This window comes from Hibiscus syriacus, unplaced genomic scaffold, assembly GCF_006381635.1.
Source record: "Hibiscus syriacus cultivar Baekdansim isolate YM2019G1 unplaced genomic scaffold, ASM638163v2 tig00112206_pilon, whole genome shotgun sequence".
Taxonomy (NCBI): Eukaryota; Viridiplantae; Streptophyta; class Magnoliopsida; order Malvales; family Malvaceae; genus Hibiscus; species Hibiscus syriacus.
In genome coordinates this window covers 616213-633511 of record NW_024063267.1, presented here as the reverse complement: position 1 = coordinate 633511, position 17299 = coordinate 616213, and the positions used below count along the sequence as shown (strand labels likewise).

At 32.3% G+C, this 17299-nt stretch overlaps 4 protein-coding genes across 5 annotated transcripts; 3 read left to right on the top strand and 1 right to left on the bottom strand.

Moving 5' to 3' along the window:
- The first annotated feature begins 277 nt into the window (after nt 1-277).
- Nucleotides 278-16201, top strand: LOC120175634 (QWRF motif-containing protein 2-like). Its single transcript, XM_039182241.1, has 7 exons — nt 278-288; nt 12936-14350; nt 14850-14969; nt 15128-15244; nt 15386-15475; nt 15559-15666; nt 15761-16201. The coding sequence occupies exons 2-7, from the start codon at nt 13070-13072 to the stop codon at nt 15839-15841; spliced, it is 1797 nt and encodes a 598-aa protein (XP_039038172.1). The 5' UTR covers nt 278-288; nt 12936-13069; the 3' UTR covers nt 15842-16201.
- On the top strand, nt 312-1017 carry LOC120175637 (uncharacterized protein At2g23090-like). Its single transcript, XM_039182244.1, has 3 exons — nt 312-482; nt 556-596; nt 718-1017. Exons 1-3 carry the CDS (start codon nt 407-409, stop codon nt 835-837), a joined length of 237 nt encoding a protein of 78 aa, XP_039038175.1. The 5' UTR covers nt 312-406; the 3' UTR covers nt 838-1017.
- Nucleotides 1456-3691, bottom strand: LOC120175506 (histone deacetylase 6-like). Its single transcript, XM_039182124.1, has 4 exons — nt 3656-3691; nt 3344-3474; nt 1856-1981; nt 1456-1756 (listed from the first exon to the last, which is right to left on the bottom strand). The coding sequence occupies exons 1-4, from the start codon at nt 3689-3691 to the stop codon at nt 1549-1551; spliced, it is 501 nt and encodes a 166-aa protein (XP_039038055.1). The 3' UTR covers nt 1456-1548.
- Nucleotides 5375-14425, top strand: LOC120175638 (40S ribosomal protein S29-like). Of its 2 annotated transcripts, XM_039182246.1 has the most exons (6): nt 5376-5492; nt 5610-5709; nt 5804-5807; nt 8583-8588; nt 9188-9192; nt 14414-14425. In XM_039182246.1, exons 1-4 carry the CDS (start codon nt 5431-5433, stop codon nt 8585-8587), a joined length of 171 nt encoding a protein of 56 aa, XP_039038177.1. In that variant the 5' UTR covers nt 5376-5430; the 3' UTR covers nt 8588; nt 9188-9192; nt 14414-14425. The 2 variants fall into 2 exon arrangements, with proteins under 2 accessions (XP_039038176.1, XP_039038177.1); XM_039182245.1 differs by lacking the exons at nt 8583-8588; nt 9188-9192; nt 14414-14425 and having other exon boundaries at nt 5375-5492; nt 5804-5978.
- Nucleotides 16202-17299: the final 1098 nt, after the last annotated feature.

Sequence of the window (17299 nt, the reverse complement as noted above, 5' to 3'; positions counted from 1 at the left end):
CTCCAAAAATTTGAATGAAATCAGAATCAGATGGAGGATATGTCTTTTTTGTGTTAGATCGAATCAGATAGAGAATATATAATTTTCAAGTGAGGTCAACTTTTGATAGATGATACATTTTCTCCGGGTCGGGTTAACCAAAAATCAAACCTGTTGCCATCCTTACCTAAATCCACCAATTTGTTTGTGCTTTTCCCTTCTAGGCAATTCCTAAACTCCATCGTTTTGCCCAACTTGTAATACTTTATTCGCATTTACTTCTTTTGTGGCCTTCCTTTTCTTGTCCGTGTTCTCCCCCCCCCCCCCTTCCCTTTACCTGCCATCTCTTAACCTCATCTCCCTTCCAAGTCTTCAAACACAATTTGATCCCCCAAAAAAACCCTTCTTTTTTTCATAACCATCCGCCATGGGAGGAGGAAATGGCCAAAAATCCAAGATGGCACGTGAGAAGAACATGGAAAAGCAAAAAGCTGCTGCGAAAGGTATACTCTAAAGTTCCCTCCTTTCTTCTTTTGGTTAAATCTTTCATTGATCTTTTTGGTTTTGTCTTGATAGGAAGCCAGCTCGAGTCCAACAAGAAGGCCATGTCCATTCAGGTAGTACCTTTGCATCATGCTCTTCTGTGTTTCATTTACCTGTTGGATTTAACACTTTCCTTGCTTGATCTGTTGTCGGGTATCGCGGTGGCATCCGGTGGATAATGGTGGCTGAGAGCAGTGCAAGGTTTGTATGCAGACATTCATGTGTACCACAACCGAGGTGAAGTGCCGGGAGCACGCCGAGAATAAGCATCCGAAATCCGATCTTTACGCTTGCTTCCCTCATCTTAAAAAGTAAGGCATCGAGAGAACCGGGACGTCGGCTTGTTGCAGACTTGCAGTGCATGATGCATCTATCTGTGTTGTATGTATCTCTTGGTAATCTGTAATTTAAGCTTCTTGAATTCTCTTTCACAAGCCTGTAAAAACAAAACAAAACAACAACTCAACTGGATGATTTCACTCGTGCAATCTTAATGCCGTGTTCGAATCATTTGCAGCTTTAGCTGCCTCTCTTGCTTGTCTGGTATAGCTTGCATTAGTTGTATTAGCTTCTAACTTCGAATTCTGAAACTACAGTTACGACGAATTCACCGAAATAGCATTCTTTGACTGAAATCAAGGAAAGACATGGATGACCGGGCGCGATTTTTACACACTTGAACTTACCGAGTACGCCTTTCATCTTGCTCGTGCAGTGGCCTTGTCTACCTATATATATAGCCTGCTAAAATAAAAAACGAACCTGGCATCTTGAACTTGAAGATCTGGTCTAAATGAATGGAAGTTTCTCCTTCTGTGTGAGCGCAATTAGTTTAAACGTAAAAGCAACAAAATTAATAGATGTATCGAGAATTCGAGATCGAAACCATTCATAAGGACTGCAATATCATAACAGTGGTCTATGATCAATCCACAAATAACGAAACATACGATTAAATTCACCTAGAAAAGTACTTGATTCTTTACAACTGACGATATGAAACCTTCGATTCAATCCCAAACTCGCCTATCTCTGAAAACCATACCAGATTCTACTGCTTGATGGCATATCCCGGGCCGGTGGTTTAATTTCCGTACCAGAAGATTCAACGAACCATAAAGGAGGGGTTTCGCCGAATTTCAGTATGTAAGCCGTCTCATGAACAGGTCGCAGCTGCTGAATCGATTGAACATCGAGATATGAATCGCAAGCGAAACACCAAACTGAAAGGTCACTGATTTCAGACAACCAAGAAAAACAAAAAGTTGCCCAAGAAAAGCTCACCTAAATTTCACAAGGAACTTCAAAAAGGAAAGCAATTATAACTACATACCTATAGCTGAGTGCTACACAATGGGTCGTCTGCTTATAATGCTCGAGCATATGCTTATTCACGAACCGGCTACAAAGCACAACCTTGCAGGACAAGCATAACCAATTCTCACTAGGGTGCTGGCACCTTGTTAAAATACTTTCTAAGATCATTTTTTTATTAATATAAGGTAAGTATAAGACGGTATTCCTGGTGTTCGAACTCATATTTCACATAATAACAACAATTCTTTTACTATTGAGGTCGTTCGGTTCGTGCAAAATGCTGTGAATAAATTAATTTAATTCCTAAGATTTGGAAAAGGAAGTCTATATAATCTTACCCCAACAATCTCCATTAAAGAATCATAAAATGCAAACCTCAAAGATGTTCTAGTAGATCAATTTGCTTAAAATACCGATAGTCCATCGATGAACTAGAAGATCAATTAAGTTCCAGTCAACAAAACCAATGCAATAGCTGCAAATATGTTTAGAAAAACTAAAATGTCTACCAACACATGTCGGTTAGAAGTAATTCGATTGAGTAGAATAAAAAATTTCAAATTAATCAAGTTGACAAGTATTACTTTATAACTCAAACTATTTTTGAAATGTCTATCGAGTTTATGAAGTTCAAGTGAGTTGAGTTGTTCTAATTTTTCTTTAAATTTAAGGGTAAACTATTATTTTAGTAACTAAATTATTAGTCTGTTTCAGTACCTAAACTTTTAATTTTTTCAAAACCATACCTAACATTTAGTTTTCATTTCATTTAAGTACCCTACCGTTAAAAACTTAATACGTTTAATACCTAAACTAATAATTTTGGTCCATTTTAGAACCTAAACTTTCAATTTTTTCAAAATTTAACGTTAAATTTTGAACGGACTACTAAAATGAAACAAAAACTAAAGCTTTTATCGGCAGATTACTAAAATGAAACAAAAATTAAATTTTAGGAATATTTTTTAAAAAATTAAAAATTTATGTATTAAAATAGACCAAAACTAAAATAGACCAAAACACCTAATAATTTAATTGTAAATATTTATAATGTTAATGTATTTCAATTTAAATGGTTTTCTATGACTATATATATATATATATATATATATATATATATATATATATTCATATTTGATATTTGAATGGCTTACCTCAACTAGAAAACAATCCACTAATTATTAAAATTGTCTTTATTTGAATACTATTTTATAACTAAAACTTTATCGGAATTTTTTTAATATAATTTATGAAATTATTAGTCTAAGTCAAGTGGAGTAAAAAAAAATTTAGCAAAAAGTCGAAAATCGATTTTCAAATCGAGTTCCCTCAAGCAAAAGTGTTGGGCTGGGAAAGCTATGTAGTGTTGAATCCGACTAGACTTCGAACATATTCGAGTCACATATGCTTCTGGACAAACTAGAATTGTCTATTTACCCCATTTTTCTATCAGTATTATCAATAGGATCAATCAAACAGTGGATGAAAAGGGGTCAAAATTAACCTGTTGCAAGGAGTGCTAGGGATTGGGATGTGAGTGAGATCGGAGGATAAAGAAGCCAAGTGATCACAGTGCGTTTTAGCTTCCACCCATCCTGATTCGGCGCCGTATTCGTTTTCTCCGAGATGGATTTCCTTAAAATCGCATATGAATAGAGAAGGTTTTGAAATCGGAAGGAACTAACGGGAAAATGAATACTCAAGATCTATCGATAGTGGAATAGATCGTAAGTCAAGAAAGAACAAATGTGTCGATAGATATTTCCAACTGAATCTGTATATCTAGAGATTAATCAGTGAGAAAATCAGTGATTACCATGTGAGAAGATGAAGAGTCAGTTTGGTTCGCCATGTAGACTGGCAGCAAAAGACGATGTATTTCCCTCGAAAGAGATGAGTGTTTTGGGGAACAACGCTCAAGTATCATCTTAAATAGTTTAAGGCTACCACTTTTTATGACGACGATGACTCGATTATATAATATTATTTTATTAAATTTTTTAGTTATTAAAAATTATAAAATCATTATAGTTATTTTGTTGATTTTTTTATTATTAAAAATTATAAAATGATTACTTAAATATTTATTATATTTCAAATTCATTATCTTTTATTAAAAAATTGATTTTATTTTAAGTTGAACATTAACCTGTTGAAATATGAAATGATAAAATATGATCCTAAAATCTCAAACGATTAGTATATCTCAGTCATCATGCTAACGTTTAACTTAGATAACTGTCAATCTTTTAACGAAAAAAATGACGACTTTAAAACATAATGAATAATCGGATGATCATTTTGTAACTTTTAATAGTTGAGAGACTTAACAACACAACATTATATTGTCCGATAATCATTTTATAATTTTTAAAATCGATAACTTAATTAAATAACACCCTATAATAGGATACTCTACTCTTTTTTAATTTAGTATCTAAATAACTTTTCGTTCGTTAAATTATGTGAGTAATATTTATTTTTATTCTTTTATTTAAACCAATATCTAATTAACTCGTGACAAAAAATTAACTAAAAAAATTGTAAAAATAATGATATATTATGTGTTTAGTATCCAAACTATCAATTTTAGTCCATTTTAATACTTAAGCTTTCAATTTTTTCAAAATCGTACATAACTTTAGTTTTTGTTTCGTTTTAGTACCTCACTGTTAAAACCTTAACGCTAACTAATGATTTTGCACGTGGTACCTTTTATGGGTAAATTACATCATTCATCACTCAACTATATTCTCACTATTATTTTGGTCATTAAAGCTTATGTTTTTTATATTTAATTATTTAACTTTCAAAATATTTCTAATTTAATCACTCTAACTCTCAAATGTATTTATTTTTAATTATATATTAATAAAAAAAATAAAAAAATGGCATGCCACAAAATTATTAATAAAACAAGTTATTATTATTTTTTGATTAATATGGGGAAAATACAAAGTAGTAGTTGTTCAAAGATACTCTCAACCATTTGACATTAAACACTCACACCCCTGACATTCCTGGTGCTCGAACTCGAAACCTGAAAGAATAACAACAATTCTTTTATCACTGAGGTCGCTTGATTTGTGTTAATAAAATAAATTAGAGTGATTAAAATAGGAGCAATTTGAAAGTTGAGTAGTTAAAATGAAATTTTTTAAACTTTAGTACCAAAATAGGAGTGAAAAGATGATTGAGTGATGAATGATGTAATTTACCCATAAAAAATATAATTCCATGAAATATTTAATGGCAAGGTATAAAATGAAACAAAAACTAAACATTGGTATAAATTTAAAAAAGTGAAATATTTAGATACTAAAATGAATTAAATTTGATAATTTATATATTAAACGCGTAATTTAACCTACAAATAAGCAAGATGAAATATCGATAACACGAACCCATAAGAAAAAACCAATTGGGCTACGGTCATATTAATTGAGCCTAAATAGGCCTTTACCCGCTAAATTAGAAAATTAGGGTTTATGCTCCGCTTATATATATCCCCCTCGTGTTCTTTCAGATCTAAACGCCGCCGTGAAATCTAGGTTTTCAAAGCTCAAGCGGAATAACGGCAACCGATCAGTGATGGGTCACTCTAACGTCTGGAACTCTCACCCCAAAACCTACGGCCCTGGCTCTCGCGCCTGGTACCTTCTTCTTATTCTTCTCAATTTCTTGATTGCTTTGAAAGAGAACAATCTAGTGCTTTTGTTTTGCTTTGATGATTGCTACGACTTAGGGTTCTTTTGTTTCGTTTTTGATAGCCGTGTTTGTGGAAACCCCCATGCCATCATCAGGAAATACGGTCTCATGTGTTGCAGGCAGTGCTTCCGTAGCAATGCCAAGGAAATTGGATTCATCAAGGTTATCTTCTGATGTTTAATGTCATCTCTTATTCTTCATAACTGTTCCTACAAACATTTTCTTAACCTTTTGGTTCTTCTTGTCTTTGTTGCAGTACCGTTGAATTTTGAAGAACTTCATAGTATGTGTTTTGGGATTTTGAAGAAATTCAAGATGTTTTTCTTGGGGATGGGCGGTTAATTTAATATGGACCCTAAATTGATTTTTGAACTAAGAGTACTTTATTGTCTCTCAATTAAGTAATCATAATGTTTTTAATTCAGTAATTTGTTTGTTGTTATGTTTGCGTGTTTTTTTGTGTTTGCCATGCAATGAAACTGTTGATGATTAGTATCTTGTGTGATCTCTCTGGTGATTATTAGCTCTTTGTGTATTCTTTAAATGGAATTAGATGTTGATTTATGTATATATTCATTTGAAATCATAGAAAGTATATAGTTCTGAAGCCTTATCATTACATTTGATCATGGCTTATAGTTGCTTTTTGATTAGTATGGTCCTTGGAGAAGGCCTTATTGGCATTGCATCAGAATCCTCTACCTTGATTTTGAAATCTGGAAAAACTATTACAAGTGATTAGTTTCTGTCGAAACTGTAGTCTCTTATGTAAGATTCCGATGCTTTAGGGCATTTGATTCGAGTTTGAATCATTGATGTTTCAGTTATTTCTCTTGCTAGGAAAAGCAAGTTCACTAGGGTTGTCAGTTTGTCTGCCTTAAAAACAAGGCTCTATGTATGATCGAGAATTTATTTTGCTCGTTGGTCTTTTTATTGCGGTTTTGTAAAATGTTTGTGATGTTTACATTGCCCTTGGTGTAGAGTTCAGCTTTTCAGGTTAATTTCCCTTGAACACTAGGCTATACGAGCCCTGGAATACGAACTATTATGCTGTGTTTAGACACGGGATTATTCTTATGCGAGCCGAGCTCTCGACATCATCCGGTAAGATGCTGCTCAACAAAGTTTTCTTTTATGATATGCAATGAGAGATGAGATTAAATTTCTTAGCTTGATGAGTTCACCAGCAACCCAAAGTACTTGCAATTGTATAGTGAGTCATTTTCATATTTGGTCATTTAATTTAGGGTAAACTACGCTTTTAATACCTAAACTATCAAGTCCGGTCCGTTTTAGTACATAGACTTTCATTTTTTTTTTCAAAACCATACTTAACGTGTAGTATTTGTTTCATTTTAATCTCGTCGTTAAAAAATTAACGCTTTTAGTACCAAAACCATCAGTTTTGATCTGTTTTAATACCTAAATTGATAGTTTAGGTATTGAACATATCGGTCTTTTTCACCAACTTTATTCATCAAGTTCCAACTCAGGGTGTTTGGTTTAGGCCTTTTTAAGTTACTTATGTTAAGTAATATGTTGGAATGAGATTCTCTCTTTTGGTTTGTGATATTATCTGATATTGTCAATGTTATATTACTAATAATAAACACTATTTGAGAATATATGGGTTTTTTTACTATCATTCCCACGACATAACATTCTTGGATAATTACGTTTGAAGTTTATCGCTTTAAGTGTATGTACGTATAACCGTGAAGATAATCATAATTAATACATCCAAGAACTATAATTATAAAGATATTTATAATCAATTAGAGTAACTTTTTAATTGTTCAGTTTTATATTGAATACCTTAGTTGGAGAACTAGTGATGACAATTTAACTCGAAATCAATGAATTTGAGTTGAGGGTGAATTTTTTTTTATCTGACATGGAGATAATAATATAATTTTTTTAAAAAAAAATTAAATCATTATTTATATTGGGTTGGATTGGATTTATACTTAAAATTTTGAGTCAAGTTGGATTCGTGTGGAAGATATATAATTTTTTGATTGGATCGAATTTAGTTGGAAGATACATATTTTTGAGTTGGGTTGGATTGAGAAAAATCCGGCCCGTTGCACGGAGGACTAGATAGAGTGGATGGTCGTGATAATGCGCATGTGAGGAGATCATCTGGGTAAGAACCATGCGTTAAAGAGAAGAAATATCAATTTCCCAGACGTTAAACATCAAATTTCACATATCTTAATCCATCTCAAAATACCTTAATAATTCAAGCCACCTTGGCGATTAAAAGAGATAATTATAAGTTTTAGAGGTTACCAGTTTTCTATCAACAATTATAGAGTATTTTGAGTATTTATCGTCAAATTATTGAGTTTTTAGTATATGTATTACCATTTGTAATTACCCTATAGATTAATAAAAAAAAATAGCTACATAATGCCAATTTATGTACCGTGTTTATGTGTTGTCTTCCTTTAGATGTGGTCCAAGGTTATAAAATCACCAATCACAATTCTAACTCTAATTTGTTTTTTATTTTTATTTTTGGGTAAACTATGTCGATAGTCCCTACAATTAGAGTTTAACCGACTTTAATCACTAATTTAAAAATTAAAGGGGAATGATTTCTAACGATATCGATCCGTTTGATTTTAGTCCCTTAACCGTTAACTCTCGTTCGATTTTAGTCCTTTAACCGTTAACTCCCGTTCGATTTTAGTCCCTCGGTCATGCTAAGGACTTAGACAAAAGGGACTCAAACAAAAGGGTTAACGAAAATTAATAATTGAATGACTAAAATTGAACGTATCGATAATGTTAGGGATTATTTTCTTTTAATTTTTAAATTGGTGACCAAAGTATTCTAAACATAGGGAAATATTTGCATGTTTCTTTAATGAATCTTAGATCCCGAGAAAGGTGTCAACCAAACTATGTTTTTTTCTTCAAAAAGAACAAGAAACATCATTTAGCGCATGCAAAAGGTAGAAGAAGAAGATGATGAGATATAATGACTTAGTGCCTTCCCCTTTCTTAACAACAACAACAATGACGACAAGGCTGAAGTCAGCTGATAGGTAGGGTTCTTAACCGCCTCTTAAGTCTAATCGTCTGTTAATTAGTTTAATCATCCATCTAATCCAAAACCCATCATCATTTTAAGGTAAACTAACTATTTAGTATCTAAACTATTAGTTTGATCCATTTTAGCATTTAAACTTTTTTTTTCAAAATCATATCTAAAATTTAGTTTTCGTTTCATTAGTATCCGTCGTTAAAAACTTTAGTTTTTTGTTTTATTTCAGTGTCCCGTTTAAAATTTAATGTTAAGTTTTGAAAAAAATTAAAAATTTAGGTATCAGAATGGACCAAAATTGACAGTTTATTTATTAAAAAAGATCAAAATGTTTAGTTAAGGTACTAAAAGCGTTAAAATTTTAACGGCGGATATTAAAATGAAATGAAAACTAAACATTATGTATGATTTTTAAATAAAATGAAAGTTTATGTACTAAAACATATCAAAATCGATAATTTAAGTATTAAATGTGTACTTTATCCATCGTTTTATGTTTCTTCTTTGAATTTATAATTTTCGAGTTTTACTAGTAAAACAATGTTATATAAAAAAATGGCATTGACGTAAGCCTTGCAACCAAATAAGGAGTTGTTTTTAGACACATGGATCATATTATTAATAAAAAATATTAAAAAAATGACTTTTCATATGGGTTAAGCATCCTTTGCTTTTGGGTCATTTTGGAATGATTATAAGTGTAAAACGATCATATATGCGACCCACCACCTTTCCAATATACTTTCTTATAGTTGACTAATATTATAAGTTATAATTTACTTTTCACTATCTTGTACTATGGTCAGTAAATTAACGTCAAACTCAAATTGTCGTCATTTTTAACAAAGAAATGACGAGTTTAAAATACAATGAATGGTTGGGTGACTATTTTATAAATTTTAATAGTCAGATGACTTAAAAAATAATATATTATAATCAGATGATCATTTTGTAACTTTTAATAGTCGGATAACTCAATAAAACAACACCCTATAGTCAAGGACCATTTATGTACTCTACCCAAAAATTTAAATATTGAAAACAAAGAATAATTAGGGATTGAGATGGATGAGAAGAGACATTGCATCTTATATTAAACTAATTAACAAACGGATTTAACTTTGCTTGCAATAATCACAATACATTCTTTTGTCTTGTATATATATATATATATATATATATATATTCATTGCATTTTTCCCATTTGCTATCGCCAACGTCTTAGCTGCTTACAAGCTATTTTCATGGAGGTTAGTTCCTCCATGTCTCTCCCATTTACTTAATTATAACATCAATGCATAGATTTATTCGAACTTACACGAACCAAACGACCTCAGTAGTTAAATACAATGAGGGAGCGAGAGGGGTAGTCGTCCTCCCTGAAATTTTAAAACAACTATATATTTTAGATTTTTTTATGTACTTTATACTGAAAATTTGTTTTCACCTCCTTGAAATTTTACAAATTCACTCATTCCTAAAATTTTAGAGGTTCGCTCCCTTAATATAAAATATCGTGTCTGTCTCCCTAATGGATCTCGGGTCGAGCACCAGCGACGGTAAGGTATTTGATCATTTACTATGAAATAATTAAGAGTCGTTATAACATATACTACCACTCATAATCACCCCAAATTAATGTAAAAAATATTCAAAATTCGAACTTCAATACCATCAATCGATTGATTTTGAGATGAAGATTGCCCCCAATCCCATAATAGACCTATGTAGTATCTAATTTGAACTAAGTAATTAATAAATCAAATAATGGTAGTTATATTTAAAATTTGCACTCCAATATTTATAATCTTTTTCACATATCAAAATATTACCTATATAAATAAATGTATAGATGAAGGGCCAATTTTGTTATTGACCCAAAAATAATGTAATACTGAAAGGTCATATTCATATAAGATATTAAATTATCATTCAATTCTCGTGAGAGGACTTGTACAAAAAAGGAGTAAGGGAATGAATGCATCATTGGCATTCATACTTACAATAAATAAGAAATTAATTTATAGTTTGTAATATCATAATTTATCTTTAAAATTTTCCAGATTTTTATAATGAGTTCCTCTTTGATTTGGATAGTAATATGAATTCTTTTAATATAATTACGAGGGTAAATGATGCATTTAGTACATAAATTATCAGTTTTGGCCCGTTTTAATACCTAAACTTTCAATTTTTTCAAAATCATACCTAACTTTCATTTTTCATTTTATTTTAGTACTCGTCGTTAAAAACTTAACGCGTTTAGTACAGGTCTATTTTAGTACATAAACTTTCAAAAAAAAAAATCAAAACTTAACGTTAATTTTTGAACAGGGTACTAAAATGAAAAAAAAAACTAAAGTATTTAACGGCGAGATACTAAAAGGAAATAAAAACTAAACTTTAGGTATATTTTTGAAAAAATAAAAAATTAGACACTAAAATGGATCAAAACTAATAGTTTAGGTACTAAACATGTAATATTCCCTAATTATTAATATTTGATACATAATCAGTTAGTTCAAATAAAATATAAATTAGGGTAAATTACACGTTTATACCTAAACTATTAATTTTGGTCCATTTTAGTACCTACACTTTCATTTTTTTCAAAATCATACCTAAAGTTTAGTTTTTGTTTCATTTTAGTACCCCGTTCAAAAATTAACATGAACTTTTGATTTTTTTTGAAAGTTTAGGTACTAAAACGGATCAAAATTGATAATTTAGGTACTAAACACATTAAGTTTTGAATGACCCAATATTTAAATAAAACAAAAATTAAGCTTCAGGTATGGTTTTGAAAAAATTAAAAGTTTAAATACTAAAACGGACTAAAACTGATAGTTTAACTACTAAGTATGTAGTTTACCCAAAAATTATTGTGGGGCTAACATATATGAATATGAATTGGTTTATAACATTTACCTATATTAAAAAATTGTAGTATTTTTTATGCTTATAAATCAATAAGTCTTCAGTGTTATAGCCACCAACCCAATATTACTTAATTTCGCATCAATAAAAGGTTGCTTTCAAGTTTTCAGAATGACAGTTAGCCTGAAATAGTTTGAATTTGATATTTGAAAACTTTAAAAATTATTCAAAAATTTCATTAATTTTATTTATAGATAAATCAAGATTTTTCTTTTAATATAAGATGATAATAAAAAAAATTTATTTAATTTTTAATATAGTGATAAAACATATAAAACTGTTTGAATTTTAAAAAATATATCACTGATAACATAAAATTAATACATTAAGAATATGATGATTTGAAGCTATATGTCAATTAAGATATATTTAGACTATTAGTTTAATTAAATCATTACACGAATGAAGTAGTCTCCGTGTTAAATGAATTGTTGTTATTTTTTGAGTACTCGGATTCGAGCATCGTAGATACCAAGATTGTGAGCGTTTAATATCAAAAAATTAAGAGTTATCTTTAAACAAATATTGCTTCGTACTTGCCCAGGATTAGTTAAAAATAAGTATATCATCGAATGCAACATCAAAATAGCTAATTATAATACTTACTAGGATAAATTACACGTTTAATATTTAAATTAGTATTTAAATTATCATATTCAGTCTATTTTAATTCCTAAACTTTTATTTTATTTTTCAAAATCATATTTAACGTATATTTTTTATTTCATTTTAATATTCTACCGTTAAAAACTTAACGAACATGATTACGACCTCTGTTTCATCAAAAAATGCCTAAATATCCCCCAAAACGATGATGGACTCTTCGAATTTCTTATCCTATAATCTCCATCGTCAACCGTCTGATGGGCCTGAAACTGAACTATGTTGGTCGACTCGCATTCTCTCGTGGTCCACCGTTCGAATTGGTCGCCCATCCACCTAAGATATGCCCCATCAGCCAATGCGTTAAGTTTTTAATGGTCGGATACTAAAATGAAACAAAAAAATAATTAAACATTAAATATGATATTTTTAAAAAAATGAAAATGGAGGTGCTAAAACATACCAAAAGTGACGTTTATGTACTAAATGAATAATTTATCCTACTTAATAAATAGGTAATTAAGGAAAAATATATGTTAATGTAATTAATATCTTTTCCACAATGTATTTCGCTATCATTTATACCATAAATATGTTAATTATAACTTTTTTTTTGGGTTCAAAGTGTTCATCATATGGCTGTTTAATTCATTAAAACTCAAAAACTATATGAATAATTAATTAACATATCGTCTTTCCAAAGGTTCATAAGAGCTCTCACATTACCTACTGTTTTCTTCGATGGCTCTGAAAACCAAGAAAAAATTACTATTTTTTCGTTGCTGTTGAAGTTAAGTGTATAAATTACATAAAATCTTGTTTGATTTCATGTTATTAGCCATGAAAACGAAGACCCATGGTTAGTAATTTGCAGAGATTTTCTTTCGAGGAAATGTAGAAGAGAAAGTTGAATCCTTTTTGCAGGCTCCGATGATGGTGGCGGTTGCATTTTCCCGTCCTCGAACTCCTTCAAAGATCACAGAATCAAGCACCGGTCATGAAGAAGAAGATCCGAATTCGACTGCGATTAAAGGGTCTCCTCTGAAAGACAATGGCTCCATTGTTAAAAAGAAACCCAGAGGTAGAGAGGTTCCTTCCCGGTATTTGTCTCCATCTCCGTCGCCATCTTCAGCGGCGGCAGCCAATATGACGGCGAGGTTCCCTTCACCTCTTGTTTCTCGTCCAACTAATATGGCGGCGGGGAACAAAACGACGACGATGTTTTCTTCTCCGCTTCCTAAACGGTCTCAATCCGTTGACCGTCGGCGGCCCGGCGTTCAAGTTTCGCAAGGGAACAGCTTTGATTTCAATGAATTGTCGGCTGCTTCCAAGATGCTAATCACTTCGACGAGGAGCTTATCGGTTTCGTTTCAAGGTGAGGCCTTTTCGCTTCCGGTTAGTAAGACGAAGCCACAAGTGGGTTCTAGTAGGAAAGCAACTCCCGAGAGGCGTAGAGCTACTCCCGGGAGGGATAGAGATCGTGGGGTGATGAACTCGAAACCCGCGGATCCGCACCGCTGGCCCGCGAGAACCGGGAAATCCAATTCGGGTTCGAATCCGATGTCGAGGAGTTTGGATTGTTTCGGTGAAAGTAACTTGCTCGGTGGATCTGGTGCAGTGCTGGTTAAGTCATTGCAGCAGTCATTGATGCTTGATGAGAGTAGTAGGAGGATATCTTTTGATGCAAATTGTGTAAATAAGACTTTTTGTGCCTCATGTGATCTATCTGCATCGGATACGGATAGCTTGTCGTCCGGTAGCACTAATTCCCGTAGTGTTCTTGCTTCGGCGAGGTTTTGGCAGGAAACTAATAGCCGGTTAAGACGGTTGCAGGATCCGGGTTCACCTTTGTCTATGAACTCGGGACCTAGAGTTGCTGCAATGTCCTCTCCGAGGACAATGGTTTCTCCTATTAGGGGAGGTACAAGGCCTGCTTCTCCTAGTAAGCTTTGGACATCTTCGACTTCCTCTCCTTTGAGAGGGTTAAGTCCAGCTCGGGTGAGAAGCGCGGTTGGTGGTCAGATGATTGGTAGCTCTGTTAATACCCCTTCGATTATTAGCTTTCCTGCTGATATTCGTAGAGGAAAAGTGGGGGAGGATCGAATTGTCGACGCACACACATTGAGGCTTCTTTATAACCATTACTTGCAATGGAGATTTGCAAATGCAAGGACGGAGGCGGTTTTCATGGCACAGGAACTCCGTGCTGAGGTACAGTTATCCTCCTCGTCCATCTTGTTGTGTTCCCTAGATGTTCAATGGTCTTGATCTGAGATATATGGTGAATGTTTCAATTTACTTCACCATAATAGTTTGTCAAACAAGCTGAACCCAACTAGTTTATGATGAAGATTACCTGTAGTGCAAGCAACAACCCAATTCTTGCGTAACGGTATCCTTTTCGATAACATCATGCAATATTGTCCAATATGATATTATATAAATATTGCTAAATTCATGTGCTATGACGTCGTATAAGTACTGATACAGTAATGAGAATCACGTTTGGGAAAGTTGAGCGGCAGGGTTTTGATATATGTAATGAACATGAATGTCTAGGTTTTCGTTTATCTAGAGGTTGATGCAATAGTCAGTTTGACAATAAAAAGGGACCTAGTCGGGTAAAAAAGTTTGCTAGTTTAGGCTTAACATGATGCTCTCTAATAAGTTCGGCATTTTCATGGCGAATGTTCGTTTTTTGTTGTAACAGAAAGATCTGTGGAATGCATGGGTAACTACATCAGAACTGCAGTATTCTGTCACTCTCAAGAGAATCAAATTGCTATTACTGAGGCAAAAATTGAAATTGACTTCCATCCTGAAGGGACAAGTAAGATTCGAAACTTTATTTTCGTATAGTATTTAATCGAATATGTTCATATTTTTACCTAGTAGTAGTTACCGAATATCGGTTGGTTCCATCCACACTTCTTAAGCATGAATTTTCTGTTATTCACGACTAGAACGTGTTATGATTGATGAGTGTAGATATCTCGTTTAGAAGCATGGGCCCTCCTCGATGGAGACCACACCAGTTCTTTGCTAGGAGCAACTGAAGCTTTAAGGGCCAGTACACTGCGTCTTCCGATTGTTGGAAAAGCAGTAGTGAGTTTCGTCTATTTTTCTCGTTTTCCCGGCTTTTCAACATACAATCTATTAATGTCCAATGATTTCGCTCGCGGGTATCAGTTTGTCTAAAATGGTGCTCTTGTTTCGCCTCCCATTTTCCGTTTTCTATCTTAATAGGTAGATATCCAGGACCTGAAGGATGCTATCAGCTCAGCAGTCTATGTGATGCACGCAATGGCATCCTCGATATGCCCACTATCATCAAAGGTAAATTTCATTAATAAAATCTCGTCGAATAGCGATACCAGAAAAAACAAGGCCAAATTAAGAGTATCATTTGTCCTTTGCAGGTGAAGGAGATGAATTCTTTGGTTACCGAGCTTGCGAGTGTAGCCGGAAACGAAAGGGTTCTACTCGAAGAATGTAAAGATCATCTATCCCTGTTAGCTGCCATTCAGGTAAAATACTGGCATTTATGTTTTATGTTTCAAGCTGTTCTCCAATTCATCTACGCCTGTTTCTTATTCATTAAGGACTGTTATTTTCGCTTAGGTTTACAACTGTAGCTTGAGGTTGCATATACTACAACTAAACCGTGTTCCCACCACCGGCCGCCGGACAATACACGCCTAGAACTGATCTTTATTCGACTACTCACCCTTAGTGCTAACAAACATTACCACCCGAGCTCATGTTTTTTCGATGGGTGAAGGCGGTAAGCCTGTACTGGACAAATTACGAGTGGATCAAACGCATTCGGCTTCTCGTTTTAGTAAGCTTTTTGCATCCAGTTGTTTTCATCTATGGTCACACATGTAATTCTTTATATCTGAAGATAAAGGAAGCATCATATATATATATATATATATATGTATGTATGTATGTAATGTTCATCTGATAAACAAATTATCATTGTATTTCTTGGCCTGCTTTGATTAATCATGTATGTATGATGTTGATGCTTGTTCGATCTTAAACACAGTCCCCATTTCCATTTTTGTACTTGCTAGAGATATCTGTTCAATATACCAAAAGGAGTAACTTGGGCTTTATTTGAAAATAATACTTCTTCAAATTACTTTTTTCAATGAAATTTAATTACGTTTCAAACGTAATTTTTGGTTGAAAATGAATTATTAGAAAATATTTTTATATTTTAAACAAAATTTTAGGCCAAAAACATTTTTATAAGCATTCCTATACAGTTCCTAAATGACAAGTTCCTAAATGACAAATGTATATGTTTAATGTCAAAAGTTTGAGAGTTTTCTTTAAACAAATAATACCTTATACTTACTCATAGATTAATAAAAAAATAATGTAATGGTTTGAAAAAAATAGATGACACATAAGGTTAAGAAAAATATTTTTTTAACTAGAGTGGAATGAATAATGCATAAGAGAAGACAATCTGACTACCGAATTATCAATGAAATTTTAGTCTTATTAGATATCTAATTATCACTTGTAATAAGGGATGAGCACGAGATCAAAATTCGACGAATTTCAATTTGATCAAATCATATCAGGTAGGATTTAAAAAAACATTTAAGTTTGGGTTGAATTTTTTACATATTATGTTTGGTTCGAGTTGTAGAGTTTATGATGAAAAATATCTAACCTGACCCTACCCAAAAAAATATATAAATTTACCATATATATTTAGACATAATTACAATAAAATCCCTATATATATATATATATTATTTCAATTAAATCTCTATTTTTATTGAAAAATAATTTTTTTTATAAATATATTATTTTGGGGTTGGGTTCGGATTTTATTCAAAAAAAAATACAGGTTAGGTGGAGGGTATATAATTTTCGAGTCGAGTGGAGAGTATAATTTTCGGGTCGGATCTAATTGACCAAAACCCAACTCACGCACATTCCTACTTGTAACCTAAACATGAAACACGAAGTTTGTTTAGACAATTTTTATTAGTTCATATACTATACATAAATCATATATTTTGACTAAACATGAACCATGAAATTTGTTTAGACAAAATTTTATTTGTTCATATATATATTTATTATAGACTGAAGTTCTAAAATTTAAAATGTATAATAATTAAATTAGATCAAACT

Bases quoted from the DNA above. Each gene is read 5' to 3' on its own strand.
- LOC120175637 (XM_039182244.1), top strand. From the start codon at position 407: ATGGGAGGAGGAAATGGCCAAAAATCCAAGATGGCACGTGAGAAGAAC. The intron at 483-555 runs GTATACTCTAAA...TTGTCTTGATAG, and splicing joins GCAAAAAGCTGCTGCGAAAG to GAAGCCAGCTCGAGTCCAAC. The intron at 597-717 runs GTAGTACCTTTG...GGCTGAGAGCAG, and splicing joins AGAAGGCCATGTCCATTCAG to TGCAAGGTTTGTATGCAGAC.
- LOC120175506 (XM_039182124.1), bottom strand. From the start codon at position 3,691: ATGGCGAACCAAACTGACTCTTCATCTTCTCACATG. The intron at 1,982-3,343 runs GTTAATTTTGAC...TATTTTAACAAG, and splicing joins CCTAGCACTCCTTGCAACAG to GTGCCAGCACCCTAGTGAGA. The intron at 1,757-1,855 runs GTATGTAGTTAT...GTCTGAAATCAG, and splicing joins TGTGTAGCACTCAGCTATAG to TGACCTTTCAGTTTGGTGTT.
- LOC120175638 (XM_039182246.1), top strand. From the start codon at position 5,431: ATGGGTCACTCTAACGTCTGGAACTCTCACCCCAAAACCTACGGCCCT. The intron at 5,493-5,609 runs GTACCTTCTTCT...CGTTTTTGATAG, and splicing joins GGCCCTGGCTCTCGCGCCTG to CCGTGTTTGTGGAAACCCCC.
- LOC120175634 (XM_039182241.1), top strand. From the start codon at position 13,070: ATGATGGTGGCGGTTGCATTTTCCCGTCCTCGAACTCCTTCAAAGATC. The intron at 14,970-15,127 runs GTAAGATTCGAA...TGATGAGTGTAG, and splicing joins CTTCCATCCTGAAGGGACAA to ATATCTCGTTTAGAAGCATG. The intron at 15,476-15,558 runs GTAAATTTCATT...TGTCCTTTGCAG, and splicing joins TATGCCCACTATCATCAAAG to GTGAAGGAGATGAATTCTTT.